The following is a 21,491-nucleotide window of genomic DNA, read 5'->3' as shown; positions in this document are numbered from 1 at the left end:
CCACCTTATTCCGGATGTTCCTGGCATTAAAGTACACACATTTCAAACCAATATCCTGATTGCCTGTGCCCTCTCACGACCTTGTAAACCTATCCCTGACCTCACTACTCTCAACCTCCTGTTCACTGGAACTACAATTCAGGTTTTCATTTCCCTGCTGCATTAGTTTAAACCCCTCCAAAGAGTATTAGCATTTTCTAAACTTCAATCAGATCAATCCTGGATCTTCTAAAGTCCAGTGAGAATATGTCTAGCCTGTTTCCACAGATGAAACTGGCTCAGTAAGAATCATCTGCACCATTTCTAAAGCATTTACATTCTCTCTTAAAGTGGGAGACCAAAACCTCACAGAGAAGGGTGAGCAGTGTGGAGGATGAGTTAGGTAAGTACTGCTAAGTGACGATGCTGCATGGAACAGTGAGGTTGGGAGCCCATGAGCATTGGCGGAGTTTGTGTGCATGAGCAGAGTTCAAGGACTGTGAGACAGCAGAGAGAAGATGATAGCACTGAATCTTATGAAACACAGAATGTGGGCAGCACGGTGGCTCAGTGGTTAGCACTGCTGCCTCAGAGCACCAGGGCCCTCGGTTTGATTCCAGGCTTGGGCGACTGTCTGTGTAGAGTTTGCACATTCTTCCTGTGTCTGCAAGAGTTTTCTCCCACAGTCCAAAGATGTGCATGTCAGTTGAATTGGCAATGCTAAATTGCCCATAGTGCTAGGTGCATTAGTCAGAGGGAAATGGGTTTCGGTGGGTTACTTTTCAGAGGGTCAGTGTGGACTTGTTGGGCCGAAGGGCCTGTTTGTATACTGTAGGGAATCTAATCTATTAACTGTTTTCCTGCATTATTGTGCATGCCGTCTGACTCGGAGACAACACTGACCCAGACCATTATCTGTGTTCAGACTGCTGTATTTGGAGACTTTGCTTCCTCTGGTGGCTCATTGGGTAGAACATGGTCCTCCGTTGAATCCCATTCACCTGGAAGGACATCGAGATCCTTATCTGGAAAACAAAGGACTACTTTTTCTTTCAGAGGTGTTTGGGTTTCCTAAGAGAACAGTGTAAGTTCCTGGCTTGCTGCATCTGAAGTGGTGCCAGAGTTTGAGGGGCCGTGCGATACAATCCTGTTTCAGTTATTTCATATGTAATGGAAATGGACAATAATAGTCATGGTGGTATGTGGAGTGGAGGGGTTTTGGGTGGCAGGGGATTGGCGGATTCATGTTACCAATTCTGATCGGCAAAGATGTTAAATATATTTCAAAGAACATCTGAAGGAATGCACGTACAACTTGTGCTGATTTCTATGGATGAAGTGAGAATCAGAATTTCATTTCTTCTGCTCTTCAGACGAAAGCATCTTGCTATGAATGGAATTCTTCCAAACGTCAACATTTATTTACTCCATTCCAAAGTTGCGATTTGCAGACTTCAGGTGTGAAGTTAAAAAAAAGAAAATTCAAAAGTAAAATGAAGGCTTTTTGGCAACGCATTACTATTGAGTTAGGATCCAACATAGATCCTAAATCAGATCAGTACAGCAGAAAACTTGTGACAAATTCAGGCATATAGCAGAATGTAGCAAATTCCAGCTGTGAAGTGAATAAAAAATCGATGTCCCCACTTAAGTCAGGCACAGATCATTTGGCAAGTTAGAATGACAATAAGAAGCATTAGATTTGCCTCACAGCTGCTTACACCATAGGAGGTTTGATGAGTGTTTTTTGCTGGTGATAGTCATGTGGATTTTGTGGTGACTAGAAAACGACATAAGCCTGATGTTACGTTTGGTATGAAACTGAGTCTGCAGCTGTTGTAACAATGACTCAAGAACTTAATTACTTCTCAAGCTAAAACAGAAACAAAAGAGCAGTGGTTAGTGGACCAATCTGATTAGTTATTTACGTAATTTGCCATTTCCCTTGAACTGACAATGGCATTTTCTTTTGGAAGGAGTACGTTTTACAATATTTCCATGGATACTACACCAGATGTTGCATTCAATATGTTTAATTAGTGAAGGAGTGTTTTGCAAAGGCGAGTTATGTCCATTAATTATGAAGTCGGCAGCTCCATTCAAGTTTCCAGCTGGAATTCTGGCAATGGAAGGCTATTTTTATTGTTTTATCTTTTAGAATTTTGTTAATATGGTGATACTTCTTGAGATCACTTTGGACTAACTTTTTATTGGTTGCTAAAACACAAGGTAGGTTTGATCAACCTTTGATCTGACCAGGAGTGAACACCACACAAATGGTTGGTGAAACATTCCTGTTCCCTCTTCTGAAATAGCTGCACTTGGTTGAGTTGATTTTGACTTGCTGGTCACATAACAGAGTATGTGTATTGATTTCACGAATACACTTGATATCAAGACAGAAACAACATATCTGTATTCTTTGAGACATTATTGCTAGTTCATTAGAGACACTAGAGGTTTGTCATACATTTCTATGAGCACTTTAACACAGAGGATATAGTCTGAAAATATCTAGAAAACCCATGTAACCAAGAGAACCTCTTTCTCACTCATTGCATATCCGGTTTCGGTATCTGACTGATGATGTGTAATCAACTAGTTTCCTACAACCATCTGGTTACTCTTTGAGGAGCACCGCTCCTAAACTGAAGCAATAACTGCTATATGTTAAGAAAGGAATAATGTGATGGACCAGGACATCTGTGGGCATGAACATGTTTCTAATCCTTTGAGTGTGAACTCAACACCATCCTTGTTACTCAAGGGCTCAGTATTGCTCACCAGATGAGGCAAAACAAAATTATCAAATAATTTACAATCAGGTTATGATTCCAGCTGATGGTAATACTGAAGTGATCAGATCCCAGAATAAAACCTAGCTTTTTTTTGCAATTTGTTACTGAGGTGATTAGTTACTGCTCATGAGGCTGCCGATGTTCTTTTGAAAAGCCAAACTTCTTTTTTACTCATAATTAGAGAAAATTCATAGCTGAGAGTTTAGAAATATTTCAACATAAAAATCTAAACAAAGTTTCTCACTTTCTTCCAGCAATATCCCGCACAGATATTTAATACCAGTAAAGTGTAACTCCTTTCTAACTCTTTAGTTTCTTGTTTAACTGACTCTTTCCGGTTTTGATAGATGAGTGACTTCTTTCCAGTTCTGAGGGCATGGATTACTTTCCAGCTCTGAGCCCTGAAACATATTTTCAGTTCTGACACTTGGAAACTTCTAACCAAACTCTCTCACCTCATCGACTTCATGAAAGTAATCTTTTTGCTAGAATGAAACTGTTCTGAGACCTGAACTGAACTGAAAAACTATTTACCCTGGCCTATTTTTCTCTGTTTATCCTGGAAGTTCAACTTTGATTGACACCATAAAGACTTTTTATTTTTCTCTATTTTTAATTGTGCACTGAAATGGGAAAAATACATGTTTCAAAAATCAAATATTGTTAAAGGATTGCTGCACTTTTTGGAAAGGAAATATCTGACTCTTAGTGCAAATGCAGTTTACACAGTTGCTTTTTCAAGTGGTAGTTCAAGTGTAGTTTGCTGACAGGTTGAAGCCACGTGCTGTGTACAAATAGAGATTCAGTTGGCAAAACAAGTCGCTCATTGATCTATGGAGGAGTGACCAATTATTGATGACAACAACCTTCTGCCTTCTAACAACTATGTAATTGGCTCCTAGATAGCTGATCAGCTTTGGCACATCACTGTGATAGATCTCTGCAAGTACAGGAGCTGGCTCTATTCTCTGTAAGAAAAATGACACTTTAAGTTTCGGCTGAACAAAGCCAGTTAGTTTTTCCTTCAACAGTTGCTGTGACTTTTACTTGATACTTCAGAGACCTTACAGGTAGGAGCCAGTTACCCTGTGTGTCCTGCACACAACTGAGTGCATCTGGAGAAGGAAGATTGAGAAATAGTGTTCTGACCAACGAAAAGTCATTTCAGCAAATGCAGTGAACAGGAACCACAGACTGCTTTCCTAGTGTTTTCCCTCCATCCATAACATGCATATTTCTCCTCCCTCCATGCGTGTGTAAAGGGGGAGTTTATAAGGGGGTTATAGTTTTAATGAATAGAGGTATATGCTGATGGTTCACAATGTTTTACCTGTGGTCAGAGTCTGTCTATTTGTAATAAGTAGTAATTTTGTTTCCTTCCATATCCGCCACAAATTCACCTGCACCTCCACACACATCATTTACTGTACCCGCTGCACCCGGTGTGGCCTCCTCTATACTGGGGAGACAGGCAGCCTACTTACGGAATGTTTCAGAGAACACCTCTGGGACACCCGGACCAACCAACCCCATGGCTCAACACTTCAACTCCCCTTCCCACTCCATCAAGGACATGCAGGTCCGTGGACTCCTCCATCACCAGACCATAGCAACACGACGGGCTGGAGGAAGAGCGCCTCATCTTCCGCCTAGGAACCCTCCAACCACAAAGGATGAACTCAGATTTCTCCAGTTTCCTCAGTTCCCCTTCCCCCACCTTGTCTCAGTCCCAACCCTTGAACTCAGCACCACCTTTCTAACGTGCAATCTTCTTCCTAGCCTCTCTGCCCCCCACCCCCACTCCGGCCTATCGCCATCACCTTAACCTCCTTCCACCTATCACATTTCCAATGCCCCTCCCCCTAGCACCTCCTCCCTACCTTTTATCTTAGCCTACTTGGCACACTCTCCTCATTCCTGAAGAAGGGCTCATGCCCAAAACGTCGATTCTCCTGCTCCTTGGATGCTGCCTGACCTGCTGCGCCTTTTCAGCAATACATTTTCGGCTCTGATCTCCAGCATTTGCAGTCCTCACTTTCTCCTAGTAATTTTGCTAAGTATGGAAAAGTGATCTGTTCTTTCTGTTAAGCTGAATATAAAAGTCAGGTAAACTAAGGAATTCTGCGCGCTTTAAGAATGGTTAACTTTTGGGATGACTGTAGGAATAACAGGGGCTTGACTTTCAGCATAGTACTCCAGTTAGGCACTTAACTGGAGTCAGAGGTGTTCTTGGAAATGTTCTTATTGCACTGTTCTAAATGACTTTCTGACCTTTTTTTGTGCGCAGTGGTAGAGTTCCTATCTCTGGATCGGGAGTCCCAGGTTCAAGTCCCACCTGATGCAGAGGTGTATAATAACATCTCTGAACAGATTGATGCAAAATATAGGTTAAATAACAAATCTTCCCAGATCTGAAATCACACTTCTATTTTACCTTAAAAGCCAAATTCCCAAGAGATTATGATCAACTATATATCTTTATCTGAATCCCTCAAGATCTTTGGAGGTCATGAACTTGAGTGGAAATCCCTTTAATAGTTTTAGTCTCCGCCAGGCCCACCATTATACAACTGCTGTTGATGATATAACCTAAGAAAATTATACACTGTTTGGAGATTTCAGACCAGTTGTAAAAGGTATGCCTTTCTGCTGCTATCTGCTTTCATGATGATATGCATTCTCTGATCATTCATGTGGGAGCAGTTGAGGAATGTCAATGCGTCATCTATGTGGCATAGGATTCCTTAACAACCTTGCTGAAGGTTGGACATAATTCATTGAAAAGTCTTTGGGCAAGGATGGTCCAAAATGATAGTCTGTTGAAATGAAACTCCCAAATATTGAATTATCTTCATTGCTGTTTCAATAACATTGGCCAGAATCTACCATTTGCATTATGCTTTGTGAAACTTATTTTAGATTATCTAACTAAACTCTAAATTCAGATGGACCTATTAGGTGCAGGTCATGTAAGTATGTCTGAGTACCTTTGTTGCTTTCTTAACCAAGGAAATGAAACCCATTCTTGTTATCTCTGCAAATAGTTCCTTAACACATTTCATTCGAGAATCTTTCTGGGTGAATGAAGACATAATATTTGATCATCTTTTTTCAGGAGTGATGCTGTATTGAACATTGAACTTCCCTAAATCCCTAAATAATGTATACCTGTTCAAAGATGATCTTTTGCTTTTGCTGTTTAATCTCTTGAAGAAAATGGAAGGCAAGATTTACATTCCCAATTGAGTGAGAATTATTGATTAGATGAAGTACATAAAGTATTTGCCATCCCTCATAATTGGAGAGTCCAGTGCAGCATACATTTAATCATAAGTGCTGTGCCCCTGGAACAAATGTTTACAATGTGGGTTGTTTGTCAACAGTTTATTTTCAATCATGTTTCACTTCCTGATCAGACATGTCTAACTTGAATCTCTTTGAAATCAGTTTTTTTCAAACAGTAAGAACATGATCACTTATTTACACAAGGAATAATTTAGGCCTTTCTTTCATTGTAGACTTTTGTACGTTATTAATCTCTTTGCGTGGGCAACTATTTGACTTTCTGCTTTTCTGAAATTGTGTCTTATTATGTGAGAAATAAAGTACAGTCTGTATCTTTTTGTGGCTTTTTTGTTTCAAGGTGCTGATGATACCTATCCTGCTCATTGTATTGGTTTGTCATGTGTTCCTTTTGTGGTTTTGTACTTTAAAAGCATAGTGGATTCCACTACTATTCTGTACCAAGATGAGCATTTCCTTTAATTTTTTTAACTAGCTGTGTAGGCCTCTGAAGCCCATTTCACTGTAGTGACTCCTGGAGGCAGAAGTCGATCACACCATCAAAGTGCTGACACTGATCGCTGTGCGCAGAACATTGTCATGCAGCTGAGAGGAAACTTGGGCCAAGACTCATCTTTCCCTGTTAGGATTGACCTGTGTTGCTTCCAGACTTCTGCTTCACTCACCAATGAAATAGCTTTGCCTCGAGCTAAATCTTGTTTTCACCGTAACAAATGTAACAAAGAGTCATCAGCAGTTCTGACATCAGTCTGTCTCAAATTCTGACATTAAATCACCCATAGTCAAATTTCTCACTGATCTGTAGACATAATGAATGAAATCATCCAATGATTCCTTTAGATGCTAAAGTCTTCAAATAATGCTTTCACTTTCAAGCATTTTATTACTCCTGAACTTGAAATAATTACTCTGGACTTTCAGTACTACTTCCAAGGTATCTGGCACTTCATTTACATACTTATGAGCTATAACATTATTAATTATATACTCAAATGTATGTAATGATATTTACTTGACCAGTTTCTGATTTAAAATCTAATTTGCATTGTGTATCTTGAGAATTGTTTTTCAAAGATGTCCAATTCTGTTTTCTGTTTTGCCACTCCCTGAAACTAAATTTTCCTGCTAATTTTATTTCTGATGCTGTATCCTCCTAATGCATTTACTTCCCATTCAAAAGTCTCTTTTTCTGTTTTGCAGTAATAGCTGAGTTTCTGTACTAGAATATGGAGATGGGTGGATGAAGTGTGAGGACAAGGGTAACCCTATTGTTATGGGAGATAAATCAGATATAGCTGATGAACTCATCAACTGCAATGAGGGTTTTAAATTCTCAGCTAGACAAAAAGGAGGATATGTCTGAGGCACCCCGTGGATGGTGGCATCACCAGAAAAGATTAGATGGCGAAACTGTAAGAATGGAATGGAGGCCCAGCAGGAAGGTAGATGTGAAAAGGTGGAGCTGAGGTAACTGTTGCAGTCCATTGAGTTGTGCTGAATATTGGGAGACAGCCTATCCCCAGAAATGGAGACAGTCAAGTCAAGGAAAGGAAGGAAGAGTCAGCGATGAACCAAGTGAAAGGTAGAGAAGAACAGAAATTAGAAGCAAAGCTGATGATTTTTTTTCCAGTTCTGAATGAGAACAGGAAGTATGATGACATTATCTTTATTGCAGCAATCTTTCTGGTTTTGCCCTTGCAGTCCAGTCCCGTTCTCCCTCACATTTACACCAACCATATGCATCTATCACTCCTCTATCACCATTAGTATTCCATCTGTCTTTTGTTCTCGGCACCCTCACCATTATTCCACTCTCTCCTACTGCTCCTCTCCCTCTGTCAACAGCATAAAAGTCATCATTTCCTAGCTACTACCCATTCTGCAAAACAGTCATATTGGACTCAAAACATTTACTGTGCCTCTGTCTCCATAGATGCTGGCAGAACTGCTGAGTTTCTCCATCATTTTCACTTTTCATTTAAAATTTACAACATCCACAATCAGAAGTCAATATGGCTGACTTCTCAGCAGGAAACCTGGCCAAAACAAAAGGACATGGAGTTAAATCTTTAGAGTATGTGAGGAAGCCCAGCTTCTGGGTCACCATGTTTCCTCAGACCAGCCCTGCCTGAGGTTACCATGAAGGACTCTCCTTCGCAACCTAACCCTTCCCCTTAGGTGACCCTCAGGTTAAATCACCACTACTCATCTCACTGTAATGAGAAAACAGCCCTTTGGTCCTACAGGACCAGTATGACCTTTACTTGTCAGAATTCTCTCCTGATTCTTCTCAGAGTATGCAATTGTAGGAGGCCAGTTTAGCGTTGCTCATTTCAGAAAGAATCTTGTTTATAACAAGCACCCACACCGAAATAGTTAATAGCAGTTTGAGCCAAACCACTGACATCATCCCTCACAATGTTCTTTACTGTTTCTTCGGCAGAAGTCCCAATGTATAATTGAATTGATAAATATTGTTCTTTCAAAATACAGATCATTAATTTTATGTGTCCGATCATATTTAAAAGTCCATATGATATACTTAGAACTTCTGTGACATTAATTGGTGAGATTTGAACAGTTTCAAGTCCAGTTATTAATTCAAACACCAGAGATGACTGATGACATATAATTAGTAACTGTATAATTGATGGGATTTAGCACTTAATCTTGTGTAATTATAAATGCACCTGATTTCTATTTGTTCCAGTGCCTGTGATACAGACTTTAATCCTTTTAGCATTTAATGTAACACTGTTCAAAATCAGTTGGCTAAAATCAATGTGGATTGGTTGGGAATAAAACATTTGCTATTTAATATTGGTTTGATTTGCATTATGCAGTCAGTATTTAATTACTTTTTACATTTGAAAGATATGATGAACACTTGTTTTTAAATTTACACTGTGTTGAAATGATTAAAAACAAAGAAATTAAATATCACCTTAAGACGTGGGAGAAGGAAGACTCACTAGCGGCAAGACATTAAGATCAGCTGCTTGCATATTCCTAAAGAAAGCCAAGGAGAAGTGGCGCTTATTTTGTGTTAATTTGTTCACCTCTCCAATATCTTAGCAAAACATCAATTACAAGTTAAATACTCCTGACATCCTAATTTGTTTTTCTACTCTCCCTTATCACTTTTTAAAAATATTCATCAACTTATGAGCATGGAAGTTATAATTTAATATTTTAAATCAGTTTTTGAGATCATCATAACTGAACACTATACTGAAGGAGCAGTTTGAATAGTGTATTGTAAACATTTACGGAAAGAAATCTGTTTGTGTATAACAATACACTGACTTGCCGATTCTCTGGGGCAGACAGTGCTATGGCTTGCTTCCTGAATAGCCCATATAGCATTCTAAATTATATCAATAAAGAACACGGTATAGCTTGTATACAGAGGAAACTCAATTATCTGGCATTTGATTATCCGAATGTTGGATTATTTGGCAAGATCACAAGGTCCCGATACTTGGCTAAACTATGTTATCCAGCATTCGATCATCCAGAATTTGATTGACCGAACTAAATACTACCTGCCTGTGTCCTTCAGATAATCAAGGTTCCTCTGTAGTTAGTGATCTACTGTATGACTTGTCCACAGGGAAATATTTCAAGTATAACTAATAGTAATGATACATAAAGGGACCAATACATGACAGGAAAATGACATTTGAACTTCCAGTTACCAACTGAAAGGATGAAGCAACAATATATCACTTACTTTGCTTGTTAAAGTAAAAGGAGAAAGTGAGGACTGCAGATGCTGGAGATCAGAGCTGAAAATGTGTTGCTGGAAAAACGCAGCAGGTCAGGCAGCATCTAAGGAGCAGGAGAATCGACGTTTCGGGCATGAGCCCTTCTTTGGGTTGTTTCTCCTGCTCCTTGGATGCTGCCTGACTTGTTAAAGTAAAAGTCTTACGATGAGCAACATTACTCAGGAGCAATATGAAAAACTAATTGTAGGTAACTTCAAACTACTGAAGAGGATTCCCATTTTTACTTGTAACACAACCAAAATCCTGCTTTCCAGTTATATTTTATAATGTCTCTGAAGTGAACATTCAATTTGCCTAGAGCAAGTCGAAAATTATCCACCTTTCCCCAAGGATTAAATTTTGGTATTGTTCTTTCCCAGGTGAGAAACTTTTAACCCTTGATCTATTTTTCAATGGGAGAGTTTTCTCTCAAAAATATTCCTACTTCTCAAGTTAAGGGAATTTTTCAGCCTATTTTAAATTGTCTTGAATTTTTTTTAAGTCTGAGTGGGATCTGTCACTACTTTCTCACAAAGTGAACAATGAAAGATGTTTGGCTTCGAACTGCTTCTCCCTCCTGGTTCCTCTCAGATGGACTATGTGAGAGATTTGATGATGCTTCAGCAGAGCCTGCGACCTGATACCTAAGTGATGTTTATAGGACACTCCCTACTGTTTCAGACCAGACCAAATCCCGTCAAACTATATGAAGAAAAAAACCAGTCCCTACCTTTTTCTTATTTTAAAGGTAAGTATAAGGAGTTGCATTTCAGATTCAATTTAATTAATCAAACTGCTTGACTTTTAGCAAAACACACTTTATTTTCATGCTGCAATTAAAGTACAGACAAAATGAAAAGAAAAAAATTGGCTGAACTGTAAATCTATTGAAATGCTTAACAAATTTATTTATTTGAAGGAGCTTCTACTAATTGACATTTCCAATATTACAACATCCCCTAAACACACCCTTGGCAAAGGCAAATTCAGTAAAATAGATTGTTTCACTTACAATTCTAGCAGAAGGAGGAGAACTGCAGCTTTTAGCTGTAACAGAAAGAGGATTAAGAATTTCCACATGCAGCCTCAAGACCCCAACAACTGGAGAAAACTAAAACTACAAATCCTGGTTCTATGGGAGCTTGACCCCACCCATTCAGGCTCCTTCTATTGTTCCAACATTTTTTTTAAGAAAAGCCTCTCAAGCTATTTGCTTTATTGACTTTGGATCCTCTTCTCAAAGCTCATCTACCAAGGAGTATGAAACACATAGATCTTGGACCTATGAAGATAGCAAATTAGCTCTGCTTTCAAAGTAAATGATCAATTTTAAATATAACTGTTAACCTAATAATCTCAGCTCCTTCCTGGGAATCTGGCTGCCTCACTGCTGTAAATTCAGGTGATGGTGCCTGTTAGGTCGGGACTGCCGACCCCGTGCTCGTTTCAGAGGAATGAGACACCAGGCCAGATTCAAAAGGTACAAAGATTTCTTTATTCCGAGAGCGAATTGTACAGTGAGCAGTTTCGCTCACCGGAGAAGGCGCGCGTTCTGCATTCCCTCGTGGACCCGACGATATTTTAAACCCCGCTCCTCTGAGTGTCCAGTTCCACCTTCCCCATCAGGCCTCCTCGTTGGTCCATTCGGTTGTGTGCGAGTGGACCTGGACTCTCATTGGCCATACTGAGGTGCCTGTCAAAACCCTTACTATACCTGTCGAACCCCTACTGTGCTTGTACAATGATTCAGCCCTCACGGGTCCGGTAGTTTCCGTCCCAGTAATTAGTAGTCCATTGTTTAGTCAGTTAAGTTCATTACTATGCGTCTCTCTGCCTAGGCGTATTCCCTGACTGAGACAATAGTTCTACAAAGGTTGATCAACAGTCATTATAACTTATTGCTGGCTTCAATGGGGATTCACGTCATCGGGGACATCGGCATTCAATTTATCCATGCTCTGTTTCGATGGTATAATTTACACCTTTCAACTATTACCGGTTTTCCTTTGTTGGTTTTGAATTCCCAGGTTCTGGCTGACCTGATCTAATCATCAGGGAATGTGGTCCCAGACAGACAGTCTTGCAATTGTTAATTTCCCTGCATGGCTGTGTTTAACCCTTTAGGGACTGAATCTGACAATGTCTGCTGTAGTACTAATAGCACATTGTTTAACCCCAACCTAAGGCACCCCAGTACTGAATTACCCTGACGCCCCAACAGTGCCGTTATATCTAAGTCTGAACACCTTACACCTTTTTCTAAGCAAAACAACCCCTTCATCTTTAACAGTCACTTCACCCAGGCAGCTTTTATTAAGCAAACTTTTATGACCCATCACATTTTCTCCTAAATTAGAGAAACTATGCAAAAACATAATCAAACAAACTTAACATCTCTAATAGTAGCATTGCTAGATATATTACATGAACAAGTTGTTCTCATTAACAATTTAGAATTGATACCGTTTAAGAATATTTAACAAGGATATTGGACAAATCCTTAAACTCATCACTTAACAAATGTACTGAGTGTTACTATCCAGTTTATGTTTAATAATGGCATGCTGAACAATCCTGCACAACAATTTCAATTTATATTATTGTAAGCCATGAAGCAACATTTTTTTTTAAATTACCAATCAAATGATAGCTTTTGTGTTACATCTCCTGGTGTGTATGCACTTATATTAATAGCATCATCACTGTATCATAACATGTGACCTGAAGATTAAAAGAGCTCCATCTTACCTTAGACCACTTGGAGCATGACTCTTTTGTAGGAGCATGCTGCTCTGTTATAACATCATTGCTTCATGTTGAAGAAGAATATATTGTCCATACATAATGGGTAGTTGTGATCAATGTTTATTAGATTCTTCAATATCACAATGCCCATGCTCATTTTCTTCTGTTATGGGAGCGAATACAAACATTGACAAGTCAGGTAAAAGACCATTTTGGTAGTAGACTCTCACCATTTTCAAAACTGAAAATGCCAAAAATTTATACACCTTGTTGCCAAAATAAATAACACCAATTACAACAGCAGTTTGGTTATTTATTAATTATGAATTACAGTTGAACATAGAATTTTAGATTGCTACAATAGAATTTTATGGTAATTAGGATTGGATTTTAATGTTATTCACATGCTGGGATTGAATAGGATTATGAAATCTATTTCATTCGTCAATGCCTTTACTTACCTTGATGATCCCAATACAACATAAAAACACACGTAGTTCTCATGGGTAAAGGAGAAAATAAAATTCAAGAAAGATTATGTTGTTTTAGAGAGTTATACATTCAGTTCACAATCTTCTGTTTTAAATTGTTGAAGAACATGTGTTGGGATTCTGTTAAAGATATGAAATTCAGAGATTTAAATAAAGATTATTTAAGATGTTAAAATCTTTAATTTCATGCAAAACAAAACCCAGCCAGCTTATGTAAACAAAATGCAATAGAGTTTATGCTTAATTATATGTCTAATTTTAGAAAGTTGATGAAAATTTTAAAATACTTCAAGGTCATGGCTCAGTTTTCAAAATGAAAGTTGCATTGACTTTTCTATGTACTTACTGTATGTCTCTTTCTCCATTTTGCATCTTTATACTTGTAAAGTCTTAAAGCATTGCTCACTGCACTTCTTGAGATGTGTGAGACTGGCAGCCTTTTTTTTTGGCCATTTTTCCTTAAAGCAATTTTCTGGGTGGCTCCTGAACATTTCTGTCAGGACATGGAATAAACCTGATTTCCAGCATTGTATTGAATAAGCCAGATTTCCAGCATTTAAACATGATTGTCATTTCTGCTGTACTACAGTTGGATAATCATTTGAAATGCTGCTCAGAGCTGATACTTAGAATTCTAAACCTTTCAATTGTCGTCATTCATCATCCTGCTATAGAAAGCACAGCAGTGAAAGTTCGCTGAAATTGCTGACGTATCATTAACTGGAAGTTTTGCCGAAACCTGATCTGGAGTACAACTTCAGCTAAAGTTCAGATGTGATAACACATTGACCTGAATCTTCTGAGAGTAATGATCAACACCCAATTCCTGTTCTTGCTGCTTCTTTCTTGTGCAATTCCAGGCTCTGCATTACTAAGTGAGGCTTCTGAACCTAACCTCTTCAGAAATGCCAAACATGCATGATAGCAATAGCATCCTTCATGACACAGGGTAGGCTTGTGCAGACAAACCATACTTTTTACTTCTAAGATCAGGTGCTGTATTCTGGTGTGTTGACATTTATTAACACTCTGAAAATACTTTAGAAATCTAAATAACTTTGCAGTGTGTGAAAATTGAGTGAAGTGTAAACCAAGTGTACAATTAGAAACTTGGTTCATTCCAGAGTTGGTGGAAAAAGGTGGCAGAAGAGGTTCTCCTTTTTTTTCTACAATGCTCACAGTTTCAGGAGCTGTAAAAAACTTGAATTTGTTTCCCAGAAGTAGAAGATCAACCTAGGGACACCAACAAGTGTCGACATGCTCAGGACATCAATCTGTGGGTTCAGAGCATTCCATAGAAAACTAACACGTGGCATAACAGCAAAGAAAGTAAGTGGTCAATTCAGTGGTCAACATTTTTCCTTTTCATGTATCTAGGTTACGGAATTTTACTGAGGGCAATGTATAGAAAATGTTTAGTGGGATATGGACCAAATGGAGGCAAATGGGACTAGTTTCATTTGGGAAAACCTGGTCAGCAGGGATGAGTGAGACTGAAGTGTCTGTTTCCATGCTGTATGACTCTGATTATAAGTCAAACATTAATTTAAATCATAAGAATTCTTTGAAGCATTTATTTTACTCGTTATTATAAGTAAAATACATTACTAATATTATTTCACTGGCAGGGAAGCTTGTTAATTGTGGGCTTTACTAATTATAAGTTGATTTGGTTTTCTATATAGATTAGATTCCCTACTGTGTGTAAACAGGCCCTTCAGCCCAACAAGTCCACACCGACCCTCCGAAGAGTAACCCACCCAGACCCATTTCCCTCTGACTAACGCACCTAACCTATGGGCAATTTAGCATGGCCAATTCACCTGGCCTGCATATCTTTGGATTGTGGGAGGAAACCAGAGCACCCGGAGGAAACCCACGCAGACACGGGGAGAATGTGCAAACTCCACACAACAGTCACCCAAGGCTGGAATCGAACCTGGAACCACCCACAATGTTAGCCCAAATTACAGAAACTCAGGTTCTAACTGAGACAGGTATCTGAAATTTTAATACTACTGACTACATACACTAATATAACCACTCAGACTTATATATAGTCTGGGCTATGGTTCCTTATATTGCTATTATGCAATATACAAAGTTTACTGAATAATGGACAGCTTGCTGGCTGCCTAATGCCTTATTGACCAATTGGCTGTTATTCTAAAGATTGCTTGTCTGCACATGGAACAAGATGGGACATCTTTTAGACTAGTCTCATATAATGGCATCTAGTTGTATTAAAGGTACAGTGTTTTTGATTCTTGTACATAACATGATTCATGTTTCCAAGTTAATTTAACACAATAAAGATGGCAAGGCAGGTAATTTGTTACAGCTATAGTATATGGGTACAGGTGCATGCTGCTGTGATCCATGGCTAACATGTGTCTGTAGTTTCAAAAGCTGCAACTCTGAATTAATGAGCTAGAGTCTGAGCTATAGAAACTGTGATGCATTAAGAAGGAGTGACAGTTTGTTTCAGAAGGCAATCACACCACTTATGTTAGAATCTTCTGATTTGGTCAGTAGTCAGACACTAAGAATGAGACATGTCAGGGGATCAAGAAAATAGAAGCAGACGGCTAGGGCTTCAGTCCTTGAAATTGCCCAACAGGTTTGAGGTTCTTGCAGCTTAAAATTAGTGTGGGGTTATAGGGTGGTTGGGTGACTGACCAAGGCCCATGGAACAGGAAGCCATTCTAGTGGGATGAGTAGATTGAAATTTACTGGTGGTAGAGAACAGTGTAGCCTGGGAAATTGATTCTGTTCTCTGTAGTTGAGAGCAAGAGTCCGAAAGATTGCTTGTTCAGTGTCAGTGCTTGGGTCTACTACTCTAGCCCGGAGGTGCACTTGAAGTGAAATGGTGTATCTGGTCATTGTGGTCCCTGTACACATTAGTGTATGATCAGGAAAGATTTGGATCTTCAGCTGGACCATGTTTTACGATTGTGTTGGTGAGTCTTATAATTGAGACTTTGAAGAGCTTTAATGTAAACAGTGGAGGTGGGGAAGGATTAAAAAGGGGAGATATGGTAAATTAAAGGGAAATAACAAAGTAGATCAAAATAGCAACCTGTATCATGATTAGTAATATGCTCCAGGAAGAGAGAAACAAATGTAATTGTACAGTAGCAGATAACACCAAAAATATAGGGTTAAAGACCATGTAGCTATGCACGGCATTCTAACAAAATGGTTAAATTGTTTGCATAGGTGCAAATAAATATGTATGATATGGTTGCTGTGAGAGTGACATGATGAGACCTGGGTATTGAAGGGTAGCTAATCTTTTGTAATGACAGGAAGCGAAGGAATTGTTTGTGGGGGTCGATCTTTTAATTCAGGATGACATTAGTACTGCATTGAAGGATGGACTTAGCACCAAAATTGCAAGATAGAACATGAATTTGGATAGAGGTAAGAAACAAGAGAGGTAAAATGTCACATGCGGGAATAATCTATAGGCCCCCTAATCAAAGTTACACTATAGGACAAAGTATGCAAGAGAAAAATAAATACAGCATGTAATTATGGATTACAATGTGGAAAAATGTGAAGTCATCCATATCATGAAGAATAGAAGAGCAATATAGTATTTGCATGGAGATCTGAATGGTACACAGACATCTGAGTTTCCTGCTAGATTAGTTGCAAAATGTTAGTTTGCAGTAACAGCACGAGGTTTGGATGGCATGCATAGTTAATTGCAAGAGAATTGAATTGCAAATATGACAAAGTTTTGCTGCAGTTCCAAAGGGCCTGAGTACAATGGAGTATCTGGAGTAGTAGCTCTCATTTTTTGTTGGTCTCATTTGTGAAAATGATATACAGCAAACTTTTTTTTAACTGACACCTTAGGAACTGGCATGCTTGATAAACTGGCAAAAATTATATATCTCAAATACCATGAAGTTTACTATATTATTCTGTCCAATTATTACATATTTTTAATTTGTTTACCTCAATTTACCTAATTATAAATGTTCATCAAAAGGCCACGTGCAATATCAAAAATTGATTCAATTTCGAGTCAATTTCTTCTCAAATTCTGTTATCTGCCGTGATGTCCGAGTAATCAGTTGAGGGTGTGAGTGAGAAGGCTCTCTGCCATAATCTTTATTTAAGGCAAAGTTGTGTTATCATTTAAGTGATTTATGCTGTTAGTAAAGTATAACAATGATGTGCATATTCCTTACACTGCATTTCTATTATTTAGTGTGTTTTTTTTACACTGATTATGTGGATCTCTTGATCAACCAGAATACTTGATAAATCAGTACACTACTGGTCCCATTCATAAAAGGTTTACTGCAATTGCATTGGAAGCGGTTCAGAGAAATTACCTGGAGTTATTGCTGGAATGAAGGATGTATTTTGTGAAGAAGGTCTGAAAAGATTGGGCCTTTACCTACTGAGAGGAAATCCTACTTACGTATACAATATCCTGAGTAAGAGAGTAGGGATTGGGAAAATATGTTATCTTGTGGGGAGACTAGAACTAGGGAAACATCAGCTGAAGAATGCAGTCTCCCTTTTAAGGCAGAGATGAGGAAAAACATTGGATAGTGGTCCATTTCATTTATTCAAAGCTGAGTTTGATAGATGTTCCATGTATGTGAGTTAATGCTTTGTGGTGAAGGCAGACTGGAAATTCAAGAAGAAACCTGGTCACCCATGATCTTATCGAATAGCAGACAAGCCTCAATGCCAAGCGACCTACGTTTACTCTGAAGTCTTGTGCTCCTGTGTAAAACTGAGAGTATGGCTGTCAGAAACATGCTGATTATGAGCTGCATATTGTTTATGTATAGAAAGCTCATTTGAGACTCCCCACACAAAACTGATTGGCTTGGAATGCCCTGGATGGTATAAAATAAAGTGAATCTGGTTTCTTTTTCCTTGTTGTTTCTGGGGCTCAAGAAGGAATTTTTATAATTTTCTAAAATATTTTATCTGGTTATTTGCTTTCTGTACAGCATAATACACACTCAGAGATAATCCACGACAGTAAAAATTATACATTTGAAGGCACATATAAAGGAACCAATTGCATCACATTGTTAACAATCAATAAATAATAAGGTAACTTGCAACATAAAGTTTCAGATGATTTAATGAGTGATGAAAATGATGCTTAAAGTGTTTCTGCTGACTTGATTATGGCCCTGGAAGCTATGCACAATAAAATCTGGAACAGAAAGGCTCGGTGGTCAAGTGGGAAATATTTTAGCTAGCCTTTATCTACATGTAAATTATCACTTAGTAATAATGTATCCCTGAATACGTTCAGTTCCATTTCTATGGTTTATGACCAATCAAAGTCAGAAACCATTAATACTGCAATCATTCAACTTCATGCCTATTAACAGCTCTTTTTATATTTTAGTATTTAAGTGAATACCCATGGCACTCATTTTTAATATTATAAAATGAGGGGTGAAATCTTCAAGGTTGGACACTGTTTTTTGGCTGTAGACATGATGATAACAAAAAAAAATGACATTCCCCCTTCGTAAAATGGTTCAAGGTTGGAGACAACTTCTGCTATGTGCTGAAGCTCAAATGTATCATCAACTTCTATCCAGTTACTTCTATTGAGGAAAAGAAAACCAAGATAGGTTAAAATTAAATCCTTTAAAATATTAAACAGTGTGCAGAATACAAAAGTTATATCACGAACAATGAAAGAATAAAGCTTTGTCTTTCTCACTACAGATGGTGCCTTTCACCTGAGTATTTCAAACACTTTCAATTAATGAAGGCTTCATATTGAATACTTTGCAGGATTACTTGAGCTTTGAAGGATTGTGGAAGAATGATTGATTGCAGGTTTTGTGAAATTACAGAGATTGTTTCCTTTTTAGAAGGATTGCTAGAAGGTTATGATCTACAGTGAAACATTTTTTAAAAAAAAAGACGTTTCTTGGAAATCTCAAAGTTAAATCTGATTGCTTGTATTTAGTTCTGGGGAAACACATAGCTGAATTTAAGATGGGGAGACAGCTAGTTTCTGTTTGAACATTTATCTGAAGATTGGTTGTTTGTTTTGATTTTAACTGGGGGAAGACCTGCTTGCAAATGGCTTCTCAGCTTATCTCCCTCTTGTTTCTGAAAAGCCTATTGGTGAGAGTCCAATGTAAAACATTGTTATCCTCCTGAAGACTTCATGCTACCACATTTCTTGAACAAGCTACATCTCCCAAGACCTAGAATTTATCAGATTTTCCTTCAAGAACAAACCATTAACAGCCAGTGATATTTTTCCTATAGATCAGAAGGTGCCTTTATTCCTTATAAACTAATAAATATTTATTCACAGTAGATTGTCTGTTAACAAATTCCTTTCTAAAAAAAGCTACTTAGTAAAAAATCGTTGCTAAAAAGAGACATGAAGTTAAAACATTTCATCTTGTACACATCGGGACCAAAGAACAAGAAAACCAATTTTAGAAAGGACACAGTACAACATGAGAATATGGTGATGATTAGTTAGTCCTTTCTCGTTGGAAGTCCCACTGGGTTGAGGATGACTTGTTTCCAATCTGGGAAGTGGGTTCTGCAGTGGCTCAACAGTCCAATCCTGGAATTGTAGATTCTGCCACAAGCAGGGCCGGAGGTTTTGGTGAGGTGGGTATGTGGGTCACTCAGTATTCTGCGTGCTGTTTCCGCTGTCTGTGTTTGGCCTCTGTGTGCTCCGCTCAGTGACAGTTGAAGTGGTTTGCACCTTTTGAAGATGCCTTTGAGTTCTAGGGGCAAGTTATTCCCATGTGTCGGTGAGATGACATATTTATTTCGGGAGTTCTAATAAAGGCAGTGTCCGCTCAGTTTCAGAAGTCGCTGCTGCTCACCAAATTCAGAGGCTTGTGCAGCCGGTAAGAAAATTAGAGAGAACACTGCGTGGAAGTATTGAAGGAATGGTTAACTCTCACTTGCAGTTCATGAATTAAATTCAACCAGACAGTCAACTCTGGTCAGAGTGTTGTTATTTTGGTGCATTAGAGTTAGCTGGCTGTATTTAGAAATGCTCGCTAATTATAATGAATAGACACTTTGGTTCTTATACTCTCTAGGACAGGGAAATACCATCCATCGAATACAAATAGTTGAACTGAAACTATGGAAAGTATAATGTTAAACTGATATTCTGAATTTCTCACTAAAACATCTTTGCACATGTACTTTGCCAGATTTGTGCCTTCTAAGGTAGTATAAGTAATTTTGAAAGTCTTACAAGACCTGTCAACTTAGCAATCCTGATCTCCAAGATGGCCTTTTTGTATTCAGTGTCTTTATTTTTATCTTTGAAGGAGTTTGTGCAACAGCTCCATTTTAAGGCATGGTGAAACATTTGCCCTTCATTCCAAATGCACTGCTTTATTTCAAATGTATAAACAGAAGATGTGATTGGTCTGTGTGCTGCAATAACATTTACGTTGAGCATTAAATTTCATTCTTAAATAGAGTAACTGAAACAGAGATGGTTCATCCTTTATTATTTCTGTTTATTGTGAATTATTTTTGTCCATGTCTCAATTTCTTGGTAATGGTTTTAAAAGTAGAAGTTTTTCAGGCAGTTAGGGTATTGTGCTATTTATTGCCTTTAACTGTTTTCTGGTCATTTAGGCGTGAGATACTAGAGCTGTAAAATAGAATTGTACATGTCAAGCATCCACTATTGACACCAAGCAATGAAAGTTGAAGGATAATACTCTCTGATGTGAAGTAATATTCCCTTTACTCTATCGTAATAACATGGCTCAGCTGCCATCTCATAAAAGTACTTACCACAGCCCCAATGTGACATTTTGTCATTTCCCAATACAAGTAATCTCATGGAATGCTTGCATAAGTTGGCTAGGTTGTCTGTGTTGAAGGGAAGTTTGGGCTGTAGGTCTATCCTGCTATGAACTGGATTGAAACTGTCAAAACCTAATGTCCTTCAGTACTGTTGTAATCATCAGGTGGTCTGAACTGAATTCGAACCATGGTCACAGAATTCAAAGGCAGCGTTGAAGCCATTAAACCATCCAGTTTAGAAATTAATTTCTCTGCAATGCTTTTAAAATCTATCTGATATGAACAGGGAAGCTAACACTCTCTAATTTATTTGCAGTTTGGAAGAACAGAAGTAATCGACAACACCTTAAATCCAGACTTTGTACGGAAGTTCATTCTAGATTACTTCTTTGAAGAACGACAAAATCTCCGATTTGATTTGTAAGTTGTCCTTCACTCACTGCTGTTGCATGAATATATTTCTCAAGCTCTTAAGAGGGAATATAGATGAATTGGTGATTTAGAAACCAAAGCACAAACTATCATTGAAATGTTTCCGTTTAAAAAGTACAACCTCTGCTTTGTGTTCATTAAATTTGATTCACAACATTCAATTTGTTTTGCCA

At 38.2% G+C, this 21,491-nt stretch overlaps 1 protein-coding gene across 1 annotated transcript in view; it reads left to right on the top strand.

The window, feature by feature from the left end:
• The window catches only part of LOC132828184 (copine-8-like), a 593,006-nt gene that overhangs the window by 96,077 nt on the left and 475,438 nt on the right, over nucleotides 1–21,491 (top strand). Inside the window, exon 4 of the mRNA XM_060845121.1 lies at nucleotides 21,203–21,306. Within this exon, the coding sequence (XP_060701104.1) occupies nucleotides 21,203–21,306 (104 nt within the window). The remainder of the gene's footprint in view (nucleotides 1–21,202; nucleotides 21,307–21,491) is intronic.

The sequence above is a fragment of the Hemiscyllium ocellatum genome, chromosome 26 (genome assembly GCF_020745735.1).
Source record: "Hemiscyllium ocellatum isolate sHemOce1 chromosome 26, sHemOce1.pat.X.cur, whole genome shotgun sequence".
Classification (NCBI taxonomy): domain Eukaryota; kingdom Metazoa; phylum Chordata; class Chondrichthyes; order Orectolobiformes; family Hemiscylliidae; genus Hemiscyllium; species Hemiscyllium ocellatum.
This window is presented reverse-complemented; position numbering and strand designations above follow the sequence as displayed.